Source organism: Amblyomma maculatum, chromosome 10 (assembly GCF_055883805.1).
Source record: "Amblyomma maculatum isolate TAMU_Amacu chromosome 10, ASM5588380v1, whole genome shotgun sequence".
Classification (NCBI taxonomy): domain Eukaryota; kingdom Metazoa; phylum Arthropoda; class Arachnida; order Ixodida; family Ixodidae; genus Amblyomma; species Amblyomma maculatum.
Window position 1 is genome coordinate 104,757,535 of NC_139353.1, and position 22,477 is coordinate 104,780,011.

Sequence of the window (22,477 nt, forward strand, 5' to 3'; positions counted from 1 at the left end):
AGTACAAGCTGGAAAGGCTAGCTCCTCTACAAGCTCGAATTTTGATTTTTAGTGAAGGAGGCCAGGGATCCTAGCATAATCGCGACAAATGCAATCGAGAGACTGTAATTTTCCAGTTATCTCTGAGAGCAAAAAGCAGATTATAGCGCCCTATTTCTGACTGTACAGAAGTCGACAGCGTGTTATATGATGGAGCCTTGGAGCCTCGCAGAATATTCAGCATGCTGCAGAGGACAACCTTATTTTTATACAGTGAACATGTTGCCGCCGCAAAAATATTGAGGAGCAAGCAGGAATAAAAAACGCAGCGTCAGGTGACGCGTTATTACGGGAAGTGAGAAAGGTACCTTACGTCGCAAACAACTCTGTTCTTTCTAGGAATAAACGTCTTTCGACTAATCTTGTGAATCCATTGACTCGTGCGCAAGCCGTCACGCTTGCCTTGAGATATCATGAATACCGCATAACCATCTTCAGGCCGCTTGCTGCAGTTGTACGCGCAACAGCACGGCATAGAGCTTGCACGCTGCAATAAAAGCACAGCGCGCAATATTCGCTCGCCGAGACTAGGGGAAAATGGCGCGAAGGAAAAAGAAAACACAAGGAAAACGGCGGACGCGCATCGGTTTCCAAGGGCAACGGCAGGGAGACCAATCGTCGCTCAGGAAATCGGGCGGAGAGCCGGCCTTCAGCGAAGGGGCGCGCAAGGGGCGAGGAGGAGGCGAGGAGGTAGCGCGGCGGCGGCAAAGTTCAATCGTTGGCGTAACTTTGAAAGCATCAAGGGGTTTTACCCCTAGCCGCCCCAAACAGCGCTCTTCGCCCTGTGGCGACAAGTGTAACCAGGGATCACTGTGCCTTAGCCGATTTAACAGTGTGTCACTACGCGCTTCTAACTGCATCTCGTTTTGCCATCAGTTGTTCTGACCTGCGCTTGCCGAGCATTGTTTCGACTTTGGCACCACTCTACAATGTTGTGTACTGAAAGAGAAGTGGTGCACTTCAGCACAAGTCGTTTAGAAAGTAATGAATAACCTTTGCTTGCGGAAAACCTGCCCTAAATTAAATATTTACATGGAAATTACCACATTGGAGACGCAATTTGTTACATTACAAAAATACTGGGAAAAATAGTGAAGCTACCGTAATTTCATTATTGTACTTAATTACTCCTGATGGCAGCGCCAATGCCACATTCTAGATTCCGGCATTATTTTAAAACAAAATCATGGTCTACACGTGTCTGGCTGCATACCAGCTGTAGTAGGTAGCACGCGATAAATAAAGATTACTATGACCACGGCAATATGCAGACGTGTCGCGAGAGTTTAGAGCACTGCCAAGCACAACGCACCGTCATTTTACCCCTAAACGCCACAAGCGCACAACTCTCAACTAGCAGCAATGGAGACTCGGGCGCACGAAATTGCCTTCGCCGCTCGGGAGGCGGCGTTGACCACTTCAATGAATCAGTCACTGAGAATTGCAGGTACCGCAGTTTTTTCTACGCCACACGAAGCTTATTGGCTAGTTTTAATCAATACTCGCTTGAACAGCTGACTCAGCAACTCGGCGCAGCGGTGCATGCTCACGAGGCCTGCGAATGCACCACTCGTGTTGCATCAAAAAGCGCATTCCTTTTCGCACTTGGCGCTGTCCTGCCTTCGCGTGTCACGGGGCTAAGATCCCACTGTTGTGGCATAGGCTTGTTAGGTGGTAGTGCTGCGTGTGTTAGCCAAGAGATGGGCTGTAAGATTCGTTGAAGTTCGTTCACGTTCTATCTACGGTTCGGTTTCGCGTTATCCGCCTGTTCTGGTGACGAGGTCACCGTGGAACGCCGGAAGCCATAGCTAAATAAACATTAATATCCTAGCGTCAATCTCACATTTGTTTTTCAGTTACCGCTTGTTTGCAACGTCCGGCTCGTAAACAACCAAACTCACGTGACTGGAATTACGGACATCTTGCTATCGTCTGTGAGAAAGAACTTGAACTGTTCGTAAGTACCTATCAACCGTACCTATCAGCCGGAAAGTTCCTTTAGCCACAACAAGCTAGACACCTGCTAAGAGAACCAAAAACTGTGTAATTTAACGGAGAGAACAGTCTACGAGTCCAAAACGAACGTAGGCGATATTTGTTTTTGTGTTGTTGGTATAGAAAAGAGTTAGTCTTACGATGATGTTAAGGGATAAAGAATACTAAATGCAAAGGGGAAGGAAAAACAACGTGCCGCTTCGCATTTAGTATTCTTTATCCCTAAGCATCATCATGAGACTAACTCTTGTCGATACCAATAACGAAATACAGAAAAACGTATCGCCAACGTTCGCCTTGAACTCGTAGACTGGTCGCTCCTTTAAATTCTATAATAATGCACCCCTCAGTTCCCCCTAAGGTCCCCTTCAATACTCTGCTTAATAACTGTAAGAAATAAGCTCAGAAAGCTGGATGTCACAAATCCTACGCAACGACGACGGGACTCGAGCCCGTTAACTTCGCTCCGGGAAATGACTTGGCATTTGGTTGCACACTTTTGTTCTCCATGCTGGTAAACGTTTACGCGAGACGACAACTATAATAGCATGCGCATCAATATCTGGTTCCGTGTGGCTCATGTGGTTCCGTGGCTCATGAGCAACAAAGAACACCACATATCAAGATGCCTCTCGTCGTAAACAATTCGTGCAAACCCTGCAAGGAATTTATTGTGAAATAGAGCGCAATATATTTCGCTTCTCGACCAAAAACCTTTATCACGTACACTCAGGTGTCTAAAGGTCTCCTCCAGTGGCTACTAATCAATGTCGTAATGGCTCAAAATCAATTTGTTTATTGGCCGTTTATGACTATGACGTCCCTTAGGAGACATATATGAAATGTCTGAGGAAAGAGTAACAAGTTACCAGTGCATCCTTTCATATACATGTAATTTAGTTGTTGATTAGAATATATGTTTTTTTTGGTAAAGGAATTTGCGTGAGTCATAATGACTCTAGCTACTGGCCGCGTTCTGCGGCTCGGCTGCAGCCTCAAAATTGTAGGCGGTAAATGTACTGCAAATCTCGAAAAAAATATATTTCATGTTGTGAAGCGATGTCTATTGTAAAACAAGGCAGCATTTGTTACATGACTGCTGAAAAAATTAATACATGACAATAATCCGTAATCAGTATTCCGAACGACTAGTTTTGCTTTTAGTGCAATTTGTTAAAAAAATACAAACGATTGAGCTTCACAAGTAACCTATATAGCTTTTTCATTTTCCTTGCATTACCTTCAGTTTTAAACGTTGTGGAGGGCAGGACCCGCTAGGAGGCGTTGCATTCTACTTCCACGCGGTTCAAGAATAAAAAGGCATACATGGTTTTACTGTATGGGTGGACAGACTGTTTGGTTGGTTGGTTTGTGGGGTTTGACGTCCCAAAGCGACTCAGGTTATGAGAGACGCCGTAGTAGAGGACTCCAGAAATTTCGACCACCTGGGTTTCTTTAACGTGCACTGACATCGCACAGCACACGGGGGCCTTGCTTTACGCCTCTATCGAAAAGTTGCCGCCGAGGCCTGGATTCGATCCCGCGTCCTGTTTGCGAATGGGCCACCTGTTAGCCATCCTAATAACATAACAATGCTCATTTCATTGTGACCCTCACGTAAGTGCTTGATTCCACCGCTATAGGCACACAGCTGGCGGCCAAGGCCGGAGAGAATTTGAAACCGCTAGCGTTATCAGGCGTCATACATCCTTTAAGGGCAAAGAAATCACGTGAGCGACGCTGACTTATGTTTCCTACTTGCAGATATTTGCAGCAACTCCACGCATTGCTTCCATATTTAACTGCGCATCGATAGCATATGAGTCCAATTCAGTTTCTGGAGGACAACTATTATGACAAGAAAGCCGGAGTATATATATATATATATATATATATATATATATAGGATACGAGAACATTTAACGTACTTGGCCGCTTAAAAAGTTATAGAGCGAAGTGTACGCTTCATTTAAAGAAACATTTTATTGGACTCGGCATTTGGGCCAGACGCTGGCCTTCATTCGCACTCCTGATGAAGGCCAGCTTCTGGTCGAAACGTCGAGGCCAATACAATGTTTCTTTAAATGAAGCGTACACTTCGCTCTCTCTCTCTCTCTCTCTCTCTATATATATATATATATATATATATATATATATATATATATATATATATTTGCGAAAAGACATTCTTCGCTGCGGTCCGGTCTTTTTACCCCGGTCGAACCGTCGACGAAGAATAAATGAAGTTAAATGAAGTGTTAATGATCTTCGCTATATATATATATAGTAGCAACTTAATTCTTAGCTTGGGAAGTCTTATTGTTCGCTTTCATGGAGTTATGAAGGTCAGTGTGAGACGATAGTTGAGCTCACGTATTTCTTTTAACTCTTTTTAACCAGGAGTTGGTGTAATTAAAGGAAAAAATTTTTACAAAAACGCAATAATCTGTCTTTGAATATTGAAGCCGGTAAATATTGCTGACTGTTCAGATTGCGCTTCGGCGTCGGTGGGAAACAAGGTGTTCTGATTTTCGCGTCCTCTCACAGCTACAACTACCATCTGCCATCAGTTCTTACTTTCGGAAACGTGGCGCCGAACGGCACGTGGAGTGCGGGACTGATGGCCGACATCGCCAATAATGTGAGTCAATTTTTTGTCATCCGTGTTCCTAATTTCTGATGCCCGAATGGCAATATGAATGGCGCGACTGGCCTGGTATTGCTCTGAAAGCCGAAATAATACTTCATACCTGTTGACACAATTTTATAACATGACCATACCTCAACGCTAAAGCAAGGGCAACAAATTACCCGATTACGGCAACTACTAGATTTGGCAAATGACAATGATGATGTCTGTTTCAAAACAATAATGCGGAAATGAGAACCATCGCGAATTGCGCGTTACGCCCCTTAATATGAGATCGTTCTGTGTTTTGCTCCGGTTCTGACGTCTACACCGTTCATTTTTCTTTTTTTTTTTGTATTTAATATTATTTATTGCTTCATGTTTAAATTTTTAGTCTCATACGTTTACTTTTCACTTTATTATTTTCAACACTTTGCAGTTCATTTAGCACCTTTTCATTAATTAATTTCTCGGGTGAGAGTATCACGTGACTGGGACCACTATCTGGGCTCGCATTATGCGCCCAAAGTCGACCTTCAGATTTCGTGCCTCGTGTTGTTTTAGCCTAAATAAACAAACCTCAGTGAACATGCTGACGTAGGTGTTTCTAGCAGCCTTGCGTCCCACCACACTGTTGTACAGCGCCCACTTTTGGTATTAGTCTGATGCGACGCTTAGTTAACTAACTACTGCGGCATTCCATTTGCATCCCTAAAGTTAAGCACAGATGGACGAAAAGCTCTAAATTAGGTGGGAGAAAATGGTGAAGTTGATTGGATTTCGTGGCAGAGGATGTCCGACATGAAGCAATTCAAAATGAGCATCTAGAACGTTCAGAAAACGATATAGAGGAGCAACGTGACTATAAAAACAGATTTTCAGCGTATCCTACGTGCGTACTCGTGATAAATTGTTCCTAACCCCAGCTTCGCGTTCTTGGCATCGTTCATCATCTCAAAGGTACTCTGAGGCGATCACAATAGCAACGACCTCGGCCCTTACCGCCCCGATACTATTGCCTTGAACTCTTTATCTCATAGAGTGCTTGGTAGGTCGGTTTGTGGAGTTTAACGTCCCAAAGCGACTCAGACTATGAGAGACGCCGTAGTGGAGGACTCCGGAAATTTCCACCACCTGGGGTTCTTTAACGTGCACTGACATCGCACAGCACACGGGCACCTTGCTTTTCGCCTCCATCGAAAAGCGGTTGCCGAGGCCGGGATTCGATCCCGCGTCTTTGGGAACGGTAGTCGAGCGCCGTAATCACTGCGCCACCCCGGCGGGGCTCATAGAGTGCACCCTGTGCTGAGGAAATAATTTTTTTAAATATATCAGTGGCTATAAGGCGCCCGTTAGGAGCAACAGGGTGCACTCTATAAGGCGCCCGGCATAGAGTGCATTCTGTTGCTCCTAACGGGCGCAATATAGCCACTGCTTTATTTTAAAATTTTAATTCCTCGGCACAGCCTTAGCCTATCTATCTTGGACAGCTGGCTGACCAATTATCTATTGTACTCAAGGTGAATATGTGCGATAAATATTCATCCCATTTCCTTCTCAGCGTTGCCTAGGACCGTTGGCGACACTGGTTGTTTACCTAATGCCCCCTAAGAAAACATATCACCCAATTCAACTTCTCTAGTGGCGCACACTTGACTGAACGGTAAGCTGAAGCAAACGGAACAAAATAAAGATATAGGTTGGTAGCTCCGAATCATGGATTACCATAACAATCGTTCAGGTCATCAATGTGAATTATTAATGCAGAACATAGCTTGCATGTCTTTCCACGAACTGTGGCCTCGAGAGCTGAGTATACAGGACCATTCATTTTCGTACATTTTGCTTCAGCATTATCACAGACGGCCGTGAAAGCAGGGCTCGTTTTAAAATAGTTGTCTTTTGTTGCCACAACGCCGCTCAATAACTTAGCATTCTGCCGCCTTGTCGTGCCTTCTGATTATTTGCTGACGTTTAATAAATCATTACTTTTTCACGCCAGAGCAACAACGTGCACCCGCCCTTCAAATGTAAAATCCTGCTAAACTAATCGAGTGGTTTGTTGACTTCGAATTCTGTTTGTATAACTGGCTCTGTGCAGATATAAGAGTATATCGTACGGAATCGCCGCAACTGCCTTTCGTTCCAGGTCGTCGATATGACGTTTCCAAGTGTCCCGAGAGGTGTTGATGAGGACGCTCTGGCAGACCCTACGCCGCCGATTTTCAATGCGGCGATCAATATCCTGGCAGGCAGAACCCACATTCAGGACACCAATGTTACTGGCTACTTGCTGACATTTGATATACAAGTAAGCAATTGTGCAAGGTTTGCAGCGGCCTACAAAAGGTCACGGACTCTTTCGTGATATACTTACTTTTGAACTTCTCCAGAACAATTTTTGAAAACTCAATTAACTACTGTGCGACTCAATACAGCACCCTGAGTCAAGTTTTCTGACTATTCCAACAGTGTCAGCATAAGTGATAGAGGCTTGGACACCCAGATTGGTTCAGGAAAGCACATCAGTTACCAAGATGAAGGCATTTTGTACGTTAATGCTAAATTATTTGTTTGAAACTTGACTCCTTGATTCTCAGAAATATTGCGGCAATCTTATTCCTTTAAAAATGTCCACGAAAGCGAAAGCGAAAGCACACGTGTTTTTTTTTTTTGGCACTTATGTTGGAAGCATTGAAATGATGTAAAAGTCCAAGTATAACCCTTTGAAATGCATACCCTTTACCGTAAGCAAATACGGCGACCAACCAGGAACCCGTTAGGAAATTCAGCCTATTTTTCACAAAGGTGAAATTTTCACCAGCGGAGATCTGATGTTTTTTTTTTAATGCGGGCCTCAGAAGCTTGCCTAACTTCTGTAATCGAAGTCTATATATCACTGAAGCAGGCCGGCGAAGACTGCACCATGAGGCTATGAATTCACTTTAACTATGAGGGCACTTTACCGACTGAGAAAGGGAGAAGGAGAGGGACAAATATAACAAATGCAAAGAGGGTGTGCGAAGAAGTGAAAAGATAACTAGATGGCGACCAGTGTGTTACCACACGAGTGGAATTTCGAATAAAAGAATGAAAAGAAAAGAAGTACAGGAATGTGAAATTAGTTTGAACCGTTTCGTTAACCTATAATACTAGGACACACAGGGCGCCCAGTAGAATTTCACAGCATTGAGTGAACCCTTGTGCGTTTAAAAATTTGAGTAGTCCATTAACGGATATGTTGTCTAAGATATTCCAAGTGCCCGGAATCTTGGCTTCCGCTGCGGATCTAGTATTGAAACGGCAGAACGTGGAAGGCAGGTGACACCTATACGCAGAAATCGTGGATACTCAGGTCCTCAAGCACTTCACGGCCCTCTGCAGTTCTCTAAATCTGGAGTATTTGCAATTGTGATAGTAAAGATCTCGCTGTAGTTGCCTAAAAGCGCTTCAGAAGCAGGGGATATTTGATCTTTTTAGCCTTAAAAAGAACGTCCACTAAGCCTAACGGCGGAGTTTCTTGTTTTGGTGAGGCTTAGTAGAGTTTCATTAAATCTTCGTGGAACCGCCTTCTGTCTTGAGAAAAAAGACGGTCGCCTTTTCTAAACTCTCTCCTGTTTCCTGCGCTGCTATTTCGTAGGTATGGGCATTGCTTCTGTTGTTCCTGGCTCTACTGAGCGCCGTCTTGGCTATTCTCGATGTGGCATCCAGCCGGATGCGTGGAGAAATGGCTGTAGCCGCTAAATGCTGGAACCAACACTTCTGGATGCTCTTCGAAAACATGTTTTGCGAAGGTGGGTGCCTTTGAAGAAATCTACTTTGCAAAGAGCTTAAAAAGAATTTAAAAAGCCAACAATAGCATCCTGACACCGGGGCTTGAGCTTTATTCGTCTGGTCTGAAAACTATTGTACAGCCATCATGATAGATCCAAAGACGCAGATGCACTATCTAGATCAGTTCGCCGATCCCCTGCCGGTTTTATAGGCTCCCAAGTGTCTCCCGCCGGGGGGGTGCAGTGCTCAGGAATCCCGCCTGATGTCCCAAAGGTGCGAGATCGAATGCCGGCATCAGCGGTTGCTTTTTCATTACAGTGCAAATCAAGACGCCTATGTTCTGAGTGGTGTCAGAGCACGTTAAAAAACTCCAGGTGGTTGAAATTTCCGGAGGCAGCCTCTAAGCCGTCTTTCATACTCTTAGTCTCTTTGGGACGTTATGCCCCACAAACCAAACCAAAGATTTTCATTCAATGAATTTAAAGGAATCGTGTGCACTCCACACTGCCATTGGCGTTCGGGTATACGAACCATTCACGTTCAATCCTCCTTGACGGCCCCTGCAACACGTGCTGGTGTCCGTTGAGACCCCTGGACACATAATTTTCTACAGCTGCGATCTCACAATAGACCCTACTTGATTACTTCATGACGAACGAATTGACGACGCATATTCTGTGGTGAATTACTCGCTTTCAAACACACTCGTATTGTTGCTTTCATGCCTTTGAAATATTCTTATGGAAGCATTGCACCTATACTGCGAGATGGAACGTCTAGTAATCCTTTTTTACAGGCGTAAGGGCTTCCGGTCAAAGTTAAATGCCAGGAATAAGACGATTATTCGAGCAAATTTTCTTCACATCAGAGATTTCCCAGATAACAGCCCTTATGTTGTCTATTCAAAGACGAATAATACGAATATTAGAAGCATAGGTTGCTCTTGTATCAAAATATGAATATTATATTTCTATGAGACTAACAACAGGGAGGACCTAGGCACCACCTGCGTTGGCTTTCCAATGTGCTCTGTTTTCGTTCTTCTGTACACTAGAGGTGAGGTCGTGGCGTGAAAGACAGTAGGACGTTAGCTAGGACAAGTGGTCACAGTAAAAGATATTCTGCAATGAAGATAGTCAACACAATCTTGAACGAGAACATCTTCGGCAGAACTCCGCCTGGTTAGGTACTTGAAACAAAACTTTGAGAAATTCTTATCACCGAAGGAACCAAGTTGGTCCCGAAACGTCGGGTTCTAATAAATAATTTGGTCGGTGCTAGGTGTTTCTCAAACTTTTGTTTAAAGACAATCTTACATTAATTTGTGCTGAAGCGAAGGTTCAGAAATTTAATGGAGCCTGTAAAACCATTACTCACGCAAAGTGCGTTGCTAAGCAGGTACACACTCTTCACACAGCGGGAGCAGCCATTTCATGCCTTCACCATTTACGCCGGCTGAATCGGCTATGTGAGGTAATGTGAACAGTCCCGGATGTATGTCTTCAGTTCCAAGTGCTCCAAGGCACAGGTGAAAGTGACAGGGTCAAAAACACTGTGACTTCATAGAAAACCCACATCGGGCTAACATGTTTGCAGCATGCAGCACTACGAGGGTTTGAATTATCGCTCAATTGTCTTTCTCCATTGCATATTAATTGGGGAACAAAGCGTAAAATATATTGAAAATAGCGGACGTCACACTTCATATCACAAATCGCTTTTGCAGCATCTGTGGTAACGCCAAAGAGGACAGTGCTTCGAGTGGTAAGCGGCTCCTGGTGGTTAGCCATCGTGGTTCTCATGAACGCCTTCACGGGACACATGCGCGCCTGCCTCCTGGTGAAAAACGAGCTCGAGAGAATCAACACGCTGCAGGACATCGCTGCTAAACCTCACCTCAAGGTTTACCTCCTCAAGAATACCGTAGTTACCCGGCACTTGGAGGTAAGAGTTTATCTAGTTCACAATACCGCGGAACCAAATCTGAGAAAATACAGGGTGGATTGAAAAAACATCCCATCGAATTTTTAACAGCCAGACTGCACATAAACTTGAAGACAGAACAATTTTCAGCAAGTACCGTTAGACGTTTCTCCCATTCAGTTATAAATTATTTGAACACACTTGCTCCAACACACCTTAAATTATCAATTGCAATGCATCCAGATCTTGCTTATATTTTGGCTCCAGAAAACATTTTCTCTCGTGGTGAATAATACAAAGAATATAAATTTGACAGAAATCTGATTTTTGTTTCAGGTGAAAAGCAAGACGCTTGTGTGCTGTGTGGTGTCAGCGCACGCTAAAGAACCCTAGGCAGTCGATATTTGCGGAGTTCTACATTTTGGCGGCTCTCGTACCTTGATTTACTTTGCGACATAAACGCCATTAACCAAACCAATTTCGTCCCATCACAGAATTTAGAGACATTCGTAACTTTAATGCTTATAATTGGATATAACTTCTATACTCTTGGTCATCATATTGCAATTGTCAATATCGCCTTCAGCATCACTCCAAAGCGGCTTCTTTTGGGTCGCCGAAAGTGCAGATGCTGAGGATTTCGAATTATTTCTGATCAAATCACTCACGTTAATCTTCTAATTCTGGTACTGAAGGCCATAGACGGTTGTATGCTACCTGCATGTCAAACTCTAGAGCTAATATGCGAGCGTTTTAGTCTATACAAGCATTTTAGAGTAATAAACCTTAGTAGCGTTTATGTTTGAAAACTTCCACATGGTGGGAGAATCAATACAATTGTTTTCCGCGTCACTTTTAAAGACGTGTAGGGCTCTGAAAAAAAAAAACGGTGTCTATCGCCAGGCACACAATCTTGCTATTAAGACAAAAACGACCTCATACGAGTTATTCTGTTTCTAGCACTGATATATAAAGTTTTAGGACATATATATTTGCATGACTTTGTCAGCATTTATATAATTGAGTTTGGTGACGGTGTCGGCGACGGTGAAAGGCCAAGCCAGATGTGTAATCAATGGTAGCTGCTGCATAACAAACGAAAATCTTGCCGCCACATGGCAATATTGTCAAAGCACTGTAGTATGCGCCAGCTCTTTATTTCCTAGAAGAGACTGCCCTTGATCAGGGCGTCCGCGGTATTCGAGGTGTTGCCAGTCTTTTCTTACCCCGAAATGACGGTATCAACTTGGTGGCATAAGGCTAGCCCGTCTTAAATGTAGGTGACGTGGGTTTCAGGTCAGGACTGCGCACACGACTGACGGCATTTTGGCCGCGAGCATCAGAACATCTGTTTGTCAAAAGAGAGCGCGAAGCTTTTCTTTAAAGATATCCCAACTCAATTATTCTTTCTCATCGGTGTCGTGCAATAGGCTCGCTGCGCAGGGCTAATAGTAAATGGCGTTTTTCAGCAGAACGGTAAGTCCCCCTTTAATACTGCTGACACAGTGCATGGACATCCATTTGTCGACGTTTTCACCTGAGGCGATGAAAATGGTGTCAGGGTCATGGGGATGAGCCACGATCGTAAATGTAGGGGCAGTGAGGTTGCGCCAGTCGCCGTGTTGAGTCATGGTGGCAGTTCTGGTATAGCACATCTGTGAAGCTCCGTAATGCAATATTCTGGGACACGGAGAGTGGCAAAGCCGGCACCTCCACCAAGATAGTAGGTAGCAGGAAGCGTCCACAGCAAGTAAAACACGTATGCACTCTCACAGCGCAATGGCCAAGTTGAGAGCACACAGGACGTCGAAGCAGAGACCGCTGCGAAAGATTCAGGCCTCGAGTATGCATCAGACTGCCACACACACACTTCTGCCGTTCGAGTCGAAGACGAAGTCAGGGAGCTGTCTCCGCTGCCCGCTGCGAAATCTGCATGGTTTTCTTTTTAACTCTGTTTCTCTCTCTCTCTCTCTCTCTCTCTCTCTATATATATATATATATATATATATATATATATATATATATATTGAAATGTGGGTTTAATGGTTGGTTGGAACGTCTAGCGCTGGCAGTACTTTGGGCACAGCAGGATCGAATTACCAGCCGCAGGGCACAGCTTCAGCGCGAGCGAGAAGGGCGCCGGAGACAAGCGATGGGGATGGCGATGCCGCAGCGTTTTCTGGTCTTTGTCTTCTTTACATTCCCCCCCCCCCCTCTTTGTCTTCTTTACTACCCCGCCGGCTGAAAAGCACCGTCCCGGTGCGTACTAGCGTCCAAACCAGGGTCCATGTAGTACGGTTTTAGGCGTGCAACATGGACCGTCTCGGTGCGTGGTGTAGAGGCATTGCGGACGGGATGCAAGGGCGCAATTTCGCATGTCACTGATGTCACTTGTCGTAAAATACTGTAGGGTCCTGTATACCGGGGCAAAAGTTTTTCCGAAAGGCCAACGCGGCGAGCTGGAGTCCAAAGCAGCACGAGAGAGCCGCAAGAATACTCGGTGTTGCGATGACAGGAATCATAGCGACGTTTCTGGGAGTGCTGAGAGGCTGCGAGTCGGTTGCGAGCAACAACGCGGGCAGCATCAGCTCGGGCTATGGCGTCACGAGCATATGAGCTGGCAATGGTGACAGACGGGAGCAGGCTGTCAAAAGTAAGCAGAGGTTCAAGGCCGTATAGAAGATAGAAGGGGGAGTAGCAGGCAGTGTCGTGACGCGACGAATTGTAAGCGAATGTCACAAATGGCAGCGTTATGTCCCAGTCACGGTGGTCATCAGAAACGTACATAGACAACATGTCAGTCAGTGTCCGGTTAAGTCGTTCGGTAAGCCCGTTCGTCTGTGGATGGTAGGCAGTCGTGAAAGAATGACGAACGTCAACTATACGAGCTAGAAAGCAACGGCCACGGTCGGTGAGCAGTTGGCGGGGAGCTCCATGGACGAGTATAACGTCGTTGAGGAGGAAAGCAGCGACATCAGTGCACAACTGGTTGGTATTGCTCGTGTGACCGCGTAGCGTGTGGTGTAATCAGTGGCCAACGCAATCCATTTGTTCCCCGATGCAGACAGTGGAAAAGGCCCTAGAAGATCCAGACCCATTCAGGAAAATGGGTCTATGGGGATGTCGATTGGCTGCAGAAGTCCAGCTGGTAAAACTGATGGCTTTTTCCGGCGTTGACAGCGGTCAAAAGCAGCTACGTAGCGGCGGACTGCGCGATATAGTCCTGGCCAAAAGAACCGACGACGCAGACTGTCGTATGTACGAGAGACGCCTAGATGACCCGCTGTAGGAACGTCGTGAAGCGGTTGAAGGACGGCTGAGCGTAGGTGCTGAGGGACTACTAGTAGAAGGTCGGGGCCATCAGGTCGCATATTGTGCCGGTATAAGGTGCCGTCGTGGAGCACAAACAAACGAAGGGAAGGGTCATGGCGATCGGCGCTGAGGCGATTGATAATTTCGCGAAGCTGAGGGTCCTGGCGTTGGTCATGGCGAATGTTGGAGAAATCAGAAATAGAGAGCACACAAGCGTCATTGTCAGATTCAGGTTGGCTTGGCGGGTCGACTGGATGACGGGACAGGGAATCGGCGTCTCGATGCAACTGGCCAGACTTATAAACTACTGAAAAATTGTACTCCTGAAGGCGCAAGGCCCAACGTCCAAGGCGGCCAGTAGGGTCTTTGAGTGTAGAAAGCCAACACAGTGCGTGGTGGTCATTGACTACTGTGAATGGCTGCCCATAAAAGTAAGGGCGGAACTTTGTAATGGCCCAAACTAGGGCTCACACACGTTCAGTGATGGAATAATTTTGTTCAGCCGCAGAGAGGAGTCGGCTGGCATAGGCGATGACGCGAGGTAACCCGAGCTGACGTTGTGCGAGAACGGCACCAATTCCATGACCACTTGCGTCGGTGCGTACTTCTGTGGGCGCTGACGGATTGAAGTGAGCCAACACTGGCGGAACGGTGAGGTGGGCAATAAGAGCGACGAAGGCGGCCGATTGTTCGTGGCCCCAGGTAAAGGAGACCTCTTTTTTCAGAAGCTGCGTGAGCGGACGGGCTATTTCTGCGAAGTTTGGTACAAATCCCCGGAAATATGAGCAAAGTCCGAGGAAGCTACGCACGTCGCTGCTAGATTTCGGATGAGGGAAATCCCTTACAGCGCGAATTTTGTCGGGGTCCGGCTGGATGCCATGGGTGTTGACTAAATGTCCTAGGACCTTGAGTTCCCGGCGACCAAAGGTACACTTCTTGGAGTTCAACTGAAGGCCAGTTCGTCGGAAGACGCCAAGAATAGCCGAAACACGATGGAGGTGGCCTTCAAAGGTTGCTGAAAATACAATGACGTCATCGAGGTAGCATAGACATGTGGTTCATTTGAGCCCGCATAATAGGGAGTCCATCATACGCTCGAATGTCGCAGGGGCATTACATAAGCCGAAAGGCATCACCTTGTATTGGTAGAGGCCATCCGGGGTGACAAAAGCCGTGTTTTCACGATCTCTTTCGTCAACAGAGATCTGCCAATATCCAGAACGGAGATCGATGGAGAAGTGGTTAGCACCATGCAGGCAGTCGAGAGCGTCATCGATCCTTGGAAGAGGGTAAACGTCTTTCTTTGTTATCTTGTTTAGGTGTTGATAATCAACGCAAAACCTCCAGCTGTTATCTTTCTCTTTGACGAGTACTACCGGAGACGCCCAGGGGCTGCTCGACGGCTCAATAATGTTGCTTGCCAACATTTTCTCTATTTCTTCCTGAATGATCCTGCGTTCGGAAAGAGCAACTCTGTAAGGCCGTCGATGAATAGGTCGGGCATCTCCAGTATCAATACGATGTGTGACGACGGACGTTTGGCCCAGGGATCCGTGACCGAAATCAAAAATGTCGCTGTATGACCTCAAAAGGCCGGCAATGGCGCTGGCATATTCGGGACGCAGGTCAGAATATATTGGGATCGCTTAGAAGCAGTCAATAGAGAGGCAATGCGAGCCGTCACTGGCCTCCCTCGCCTGACATCCCTTACCACTCTCCAAGCGGAGGCCCAGATGAACAAAATTGACGAGCTCTTCGAGTAGCATCTTGAAGCGCGCTACCTGAAGCGTGAAGCTATTCCTGCAGCGTCTGTATCAGCGCATTATTTTGATTGGTCTTGTACGCTGCTTGAAGCAACGCCTTCGGAACCTTCATGGAATCGGCCACAGATTACAAGCAACCGTGCGCTACGAGAAAGGCGTCGGCGGTTTATCTCGCCGTGAGGAGATGGCTCTGAGAAGAATCCCCTGAACTACCCTTCCTGCCCAGCCCCAGCTACGGAGGCCACACTAGGCCACTTCGTAACAGCTTGTCCTGGTCTTCGCGTGGCCCGCATGTCGCACCTTAGAAGCCACTCTTACCGTCCTACCAAACCGCCAGAGACAGGGGTATCATGGACACATGACCCTCAGTCTGGCGGTTTGGTAGGATGGTATGGTAGGGGTATGGACACATGGCGAGAAGACGATGATTAGCTGATCGGCTGTCTGAGACCGGTCTCTAATTTTCGGTGTTTTTTTGAAGTATTCGAGTATTAAGTGTTCCTGTGATTTGTGCCCTCAACTTGCGGTGATCTGGGGGTCCCTGGCCACCGGCGGAAGCACGTCAAGTGACCTTTTAGGCGCTCTGCGCGTGTGCCCTCCGACACAATACACCACCTCCAGCCGCACTCCATGCTGCACTAATGGCAGCAGAGCCATCGGCTAGTCAAGCGGCCCCTGTAGTGGCGGCAACAGCTCAGGGCCCTGCAAACAAGAGACCACGCGAATAAAAAGCCAGCCAGCGATGCGGCTTTGGGTGACCACGCAGAGGACATGAACCACACATCCTTCACGGTTGTCTCCTACGAGAAAAAGAGAGCTGCTGGTGTTCCGGTTGTCTTCAGACCCACCAAGGTAGGAGGCAATCTATGGAAAGCCAACCCTAACATCGTGGCTTCGGCAGTTGTAGCGTCGGCACAAGAAAAAGTTCTCAGCCATCGTCTCAATAAGGATGGGAGCTTAATGGTTACAGTATCAACAGTGCCGGCTGCAAACCGTTTGCTCACTGTAACTATACTGGATGGAGTGGCTGTAGAGACCCGGGTACCGTATTCCTACACAGACAGCTACGGGAAAATTCAAGACGTACCTGTCACCTACTCAAATGAAGATCTGCAGGAGTGTCTACGTGACCAAGGTGTCCTCTCAGCTAGGAGGCAAACAACATACATTCCTGAGGACGGTGGCAAGTTCAAAGAGGTACGCCGTCGTCCTGTTATATTAGAATTCTCAAAAGATGCACCACTGCCTAAAAGAGTCACGCTTGGGTTCTGTAGTTACCCTGTAACTCAGTACGTTGCAGCAACGACACAATGCTACAAATGCCAAAGGCATGGCCACATATCGAGACATTGTACCGGCCCCGTGCGATGCAAAGTGCGTGCTAGCCCCCATTCGCAGAAAGACTGCACCTCGAGAGCGCAACCTAAATGTGCAAGCTGCGATGGCCTACACCCTGCTTCATATGGAGGTTGTGTTAAAAAGAAAGCTGCTACACTTGCACGCTCAGTGGAGCAAGCACAAGGGAAGCCGCCCAAGCGTCATGATCCGCCACCGAACCCTGACGTGGTTTTTACAAAAACGTTAGATATATCCCAAAATCAGTCACCACAACATGAAAAATCACATGATGGATAAACGTGTGATGACACGTACGCGGCTACAGCCAAAAAGAAGCGTGAAAAGTCGGCTGGAGTTTCTCCTCCAACAAAGCAGCAGCGACACTCCGCACAAGGCCCGTCAAACAACCTTTCTAACTCTCAGCCTAAGGCAACGCAGTGTAACAAGATCAGCGAAAGGCAACAAAGCGGAAGCACCGAACAAGAAATCACAAACCTACTGATTCCGATGCTGTTTGCCGCCATCAAGGCACTTGTCCGCGGTAGCCCTTCGTCACAAGGACTCCCAGAAGTACAAGCTATTCTAGCAATGGAGCCGTTGCTGTCGGTCTCTTACGCTCCGCAGGGGAGTAATAGCACACATCTGTAATCATGGCTTCGACAGGAAGAGCTTCACCACAGTTAATCATCCACAACATCTATCGCACATGCACAATTTTCCTGTGGAACGATCGTGGTTTACGCTCGAAACTCTGATTTTCGGCAACTTGTGCGAGCGTACCACTTTCCTTTCATAGTCATCTCTGAATCGCGCGTGGATGAACCGTTTAGACTACGCGGATACTATTTCCATCATTCACAACGACTAGATGACGTTAGCAGATTGGTAATAGGCTTTTGCAAGGAAATCCCGGCCTCCTTGGTGGAAGTTCCGCCTCACAATGATAACGAATATGTGTGCGCATTAACAGTAATTGGGAGACAAGAGTACACTCTTATTGGAGTATATCTTGGGCCAGGCAGGCCATTCGATGCTTCGAGGCTTGAAAATTTGATAACAAGGACGCCCACTCCACATATTATTTGCGGAGACTTCAACGCTTACAATGAAATTTGGGGAAGCTCACACACATGTGCCCGAGGCGCCAAGCTGGCAGAACTTCTGGCAAAACATTTAATTGAACCGCTAAATGACGGCAGCATAACCTATCTCCGAGGCCTGACGACTTCCAGCAGCATTGACGTGACCTTTGTGACAAGTTCAGCTGCCACACGTAGAAGTGACCATTACCCAATTCTCATATCGGCTGTCAGTGCGCAGATGGCTTCAAAGAAATTCGTTATAAAATCTACAGACTTGGATATGTACAAAGATGCTGCTAGCAGAGGAATTACTGCCGCAAACCGGCATGAGAAACTAATATCGACAATTGCTTATTGCCTGAGAGAAAGCACGCGAATCACAACTAAAAGCAATGGCTTACTCAAAAATGATGAGACATTCCAAAGGCTCTGCACTATTCGCAGACGAGCTGAAAGGAAAGCTAAGCGCACAAAAAACATTGAAGACCTCCGTGCCTGCCGACGCACACAGCGTCACATTCGACGCTACCTGGATAAGCTTAGTCGGCAAAGATGGCGTAACTTTTGTTCTACACTGGACGTGCGCCAATCAGTAGCCAAAATTTGACGGATAGTCCGCGGTATGCGCACGCTCCTCCAACAGCTTTACCCTTTAACAGCACTATCTCTGCATGAACGAAAATCCATTAAAGAAGCCTCAGAAGAATACTGCAGACGACTGTCCGCAGGGTCAGTGACTTCCACACATTCCACAGATGGTCTGTCAAACATCCCCCCGGCGGCCTTCTAAACAGCCAAGTTATGCATCCTTCCAAGACATCGCCCTACTGAGCTGCGTCGGTAAGCTTATGGAGCGATTAATCTCCAAACGCGCCACCTGGTTCCTCGAGCAGAAATGAATAGCCTCAAGAAATGAACGGGTTTCGCCAAAATAGATCTGCGACTGATAATGTTATTACCCTTGTCTCATCACTTGAAAAGTGCCTTCATGCTGGATACATCCCGACAGCCGTTTTTCTTGACATCAAGGCTGCTTTTGACTGTATTTCATCATGCAATTCTTGCAGCCTTGGCGAGCCTTGGCCTCGGAGGAAAGCTTTACAACTGGAGTGGACACTATTTACAAGAGCGGCAAATTTTTGTGAGCACTCCACATGGTCAAACTGCCTTTTATACAGTGAAGAGGTGCGTACCTCAGGGAGCTGGGCTCAGCCCTCTCCTGTTCAATATTGCCCTTATACATATAACAAAACACCTTCCCCGTGGAGTACGCATTACAATTTTTCCAGATGATACTTGCATCTGGAGTGCATCACGTTCGCGTTATACAACGCAGCAACGAATTCAGAGAGCGTTAATGCACATCTCAATGTACCTGGCTCGCCGGGGTCTTCGGCTCTCACCAGAAAAGAGTGTTGCTATGGCTTTTATAAGCAAAAGAATGACTCGATACCAACTCCTTCTGGGTGGACGGTCACTGTCCTATGTACGATCACACCGATTCCTAGGGGTTATAATTGATAGTAACCTCTCTTGGGCCCCTCAGATTAAAAAAAAAACCTCCATGAGATAATCACTGCTGGATCACAGGTTTTCAGATTCATGGCGGGAACACAATGGGGCAGCAACTGCCGATCGATGGTTCTGCTTGAAAAGGCCTACGTTGAAGGAGCTTTACCCTACTATTTACCGATACTTCAAAGATTATCTCCAACAAGCAAGAATATTTTTGAGGCTGCACGGAACAACTGCTTGCGGATATTCCTTGGGCTCCCAAAGGGATCCTCTGCATCAGGGGCACTTGCAGAAGCAGGATGCCTCCGCTAGATATGATTGCCGCCCAAGAAACTATGCGCACCCACCTCCGGCATCTCCTCCAAGGGAAGAAGTATTTCTTGCATCGTTTCCACCAAAGTCACAGCCACTCTGGCTTTGGTCAAGCAGTACAGTTTCTGCCTCTCCCTACTATTATTAAGCCACTTAGGTTACTACCAGTCACCTTTCCTCCATGGACACTATCGTCTTTAAAGGTGAATATGTCTGTTCCTGGCGTGGATGCGAAAAGCCGCATGCCACAGGCAGCACTTCTGCAAGCCGCTCTCGCCTACATAGTCAAGGAATACACGCACCACACCCACATATTCACCGACGGTTCAACTGCTCAAGAGATTTAATCCTGTGGCCTTTATGCACCCTCAACAAACAATGTCTTGTCTTACCGGCTGCAGTGGAAGACATCATCTAGGACAGCTGAGCTCCATGGTATTAATGAAGCTGTCTCCTATATCCTGTGCGAAACTCCCGGAAAATGGGTTATCTTCACTGATTCCAAAGCATCTCTGCAAATCCTGATTAACCTGCTGAAGAAAAACAATCATCCTCCTGTTTCCCTTGACATCCGGTATCTTCATCATTTGGATATTGCCGCAGGCCACTGCATAACATTTCAGTGGATACCGGCTCACTGTGGCATTAAAGCCAATGAAAAAGCAGATGAAGCGGCTCGCAAAGGCCACCAACATCAAAGATACATTAGGACCTTCTTCACAAAATCTGATGCATCCCAACTGGCTAAACGAATTGCTTCCGAAACAAGGTATCGACTTTGGAGCTTGCCGACGCATCACTACCAATTTCTATATTCTATTGACCCACATATAAAATCAAGACTTCCTTCGAAACATCCTTGCCAACTAGAAACTCTTTACCATCGACTTCGTCTAAACTGTGCATACATAAATGGATTGCGCTACCGTTTAGGTGAAATGAACAGCCCGTATTGTGACAACCGTGGCTCCATTGAAACTGTGGAACATATCCTACTTGAGTGCACTACGTACGCTGACGAGCGTGCAAACTATGAACACTGCATGGAGAAGCTCTCCCCACAGCCTTTAACGATGAACAGTGTTTTAGGTCCCTTAGCATGCCCTAGGCAACAGAGACTCGCGATGAATGTTTTATTTACATATTTGAAAGACATTGGACTCCTTGACAAACTCGAAATGCACCTCGCATATTTACCTCAGGTAAGCTGTGAACTCTATAAGCACTTTTTTCGGATCATGCATTTCATTATTTGACTTTATATCATTACTCCACGAAGCACCTTAACACGTATTTAATGGCCGTATTTTATCTCCCCCTTCAATTGTATTATTTCCCTCACCATTCGTTTTTCAATCTTTCCCTCCCGAATTCCCCTACTCCCACAAGCAGCATGCCAGCGAAATCTAAACGCCGGCAAAATTATCTGTTTTTCCAATAAAGTCTCTCTCTCTCTCTCTCTGCCTGGACACATGGCCCACACCACCGAGAGCTGTAGGCATTCATAGGGGCCACAGGCCTGTATCAATATATTTAAACTCTTACGCTGAAGGGCAAACTCACGCAACAAAAAAGGCGCTACCTCTACGGCCGCCCGTTTGAAGTGTTCACAGACCATCATTCTTTGCGCTGGCTCGCCAACCTCCACGACCTATTGAGGCGCCTAGCACGATGAAGCTTTCGCCTACAAGAATTTGTGTAAACCCTTGTTTCTAAATCTGGCCAGAAGCACGATGATTCTGACGTACTGGCGCGCACGCGTCCGTTTAGTCGATGTGAGCAAGGACGACGAGAACCGTTTTCTGGGACTGGTTAGTGGCTGAGACATAATGAACCGACAGAGAGATGGTTCGAACCTTCAACCAGGCATGAATCATCTGGAGGGACGCGCTGCTGATATCCCTCGCGAATTTGCGTGGAACATGTCCGATCTCTGTCTTTTGAATGGCGTTGTATTTAAGAAAAACTCCACCACTGTCTACCGAGCATACCTCATCGTAGTGCCGGCCGACTTCCCTGTCGATATTCTTTTTGCTTGCCATGATGAGCCCACCTCTGGCCACTTGGACTTTGCACGCACTTTTGCCCGAGTTCGTCAAGCTTATTATTTTCCTGCACTTGCTGACGCCGTTCATCGCTACGTCAGAGGCTGCCATGGGTGCCAACGTCGAGAGGCGCTGCCTCTCAAGACTACTGGTTTGCTCCAACATATTGGGCCTCCCCGGACGCCATTTCACCAAATCTGCATTCACCTTGTGGACCCATTTTCGCTGACATTGGTGGGTAACGAATGAATTATAGTCATGACTGACTATCTCACACGGCACATTAAAACCAAGGCTGTGCAGCGTGACACATTTTATGAGATTATCTAGTTTTTTATGAACCAATTCGTGTTGCGCCACGGGTCACCGTCTCACCTCATCACCGACTGAGGCACGGCGTTTATGGCACAACTTATTCACGAGGTATTTGAGCCTTTTGAGCTCTGTCACATTAGCCATCGCGAATCCGCTACGTATTACCAACAGACGAATGGCCTCACGGAGAGGCTCAATAAAACGATCGCCGACGTGATTGCAATATACATAGGCTACCAGCACAAAACCTGGGACGCAATTCTGCCATACATCACCTGGGAGGTAAGGCGAAGCCTCGTTGCCAGATGGAAAACACAGAGAAAGATGAAAACATCGGCCGCTGTCCCCCTGCTACTTTCTTGGGTATTTAATGATGTCTGTGTACTGTTGCGACCGTGCATCCGCATTTGCGCGCTCTATTGTTCGCCTGTGGGC

At 46.7% G+C, this 22,477-nt stretch overlaps 1 protein-coding gene across 1 annotated transcript in view; it reads left to right on the forward strand.

The window, feature by feature from the left end:
• The first annotated feature begins 1,898 nt into the window (after window positions 1-1,898).
• Window positions 1,899-22,477, forward strand: part of LOC146177176 (ionotropic receptor coreceptor Ir76b-like) — a 53,911-nt gene continuing 33,332 nt past the window's right edge. The window contains exons 1-5 of the mRNA XM_084581102.1: window positions 1,899-1,996; window positions 4,582-4,675; window positions 6,813-6,974; window positions 8,304-8,457; window positions 10,164-10,381. Of these exons, the coding sequence (XP_084437228.1) occupies window positions 4,655-4,675; window positions 6,813-6,974; window positions 8,304-8,457; window positions 10,164-10,381 (555 nt within the window). The 5' untranslated portion in view covers window positions 1,899-1,996; window positions 4,582-4,654. The remainder of the gene's footprint in view (window positions 1,997-4,581; window positions 4,676-6,812; window positions 6,975-8,303; window positions 8,458-10,163; window positions 10,382-22,477) is intronic.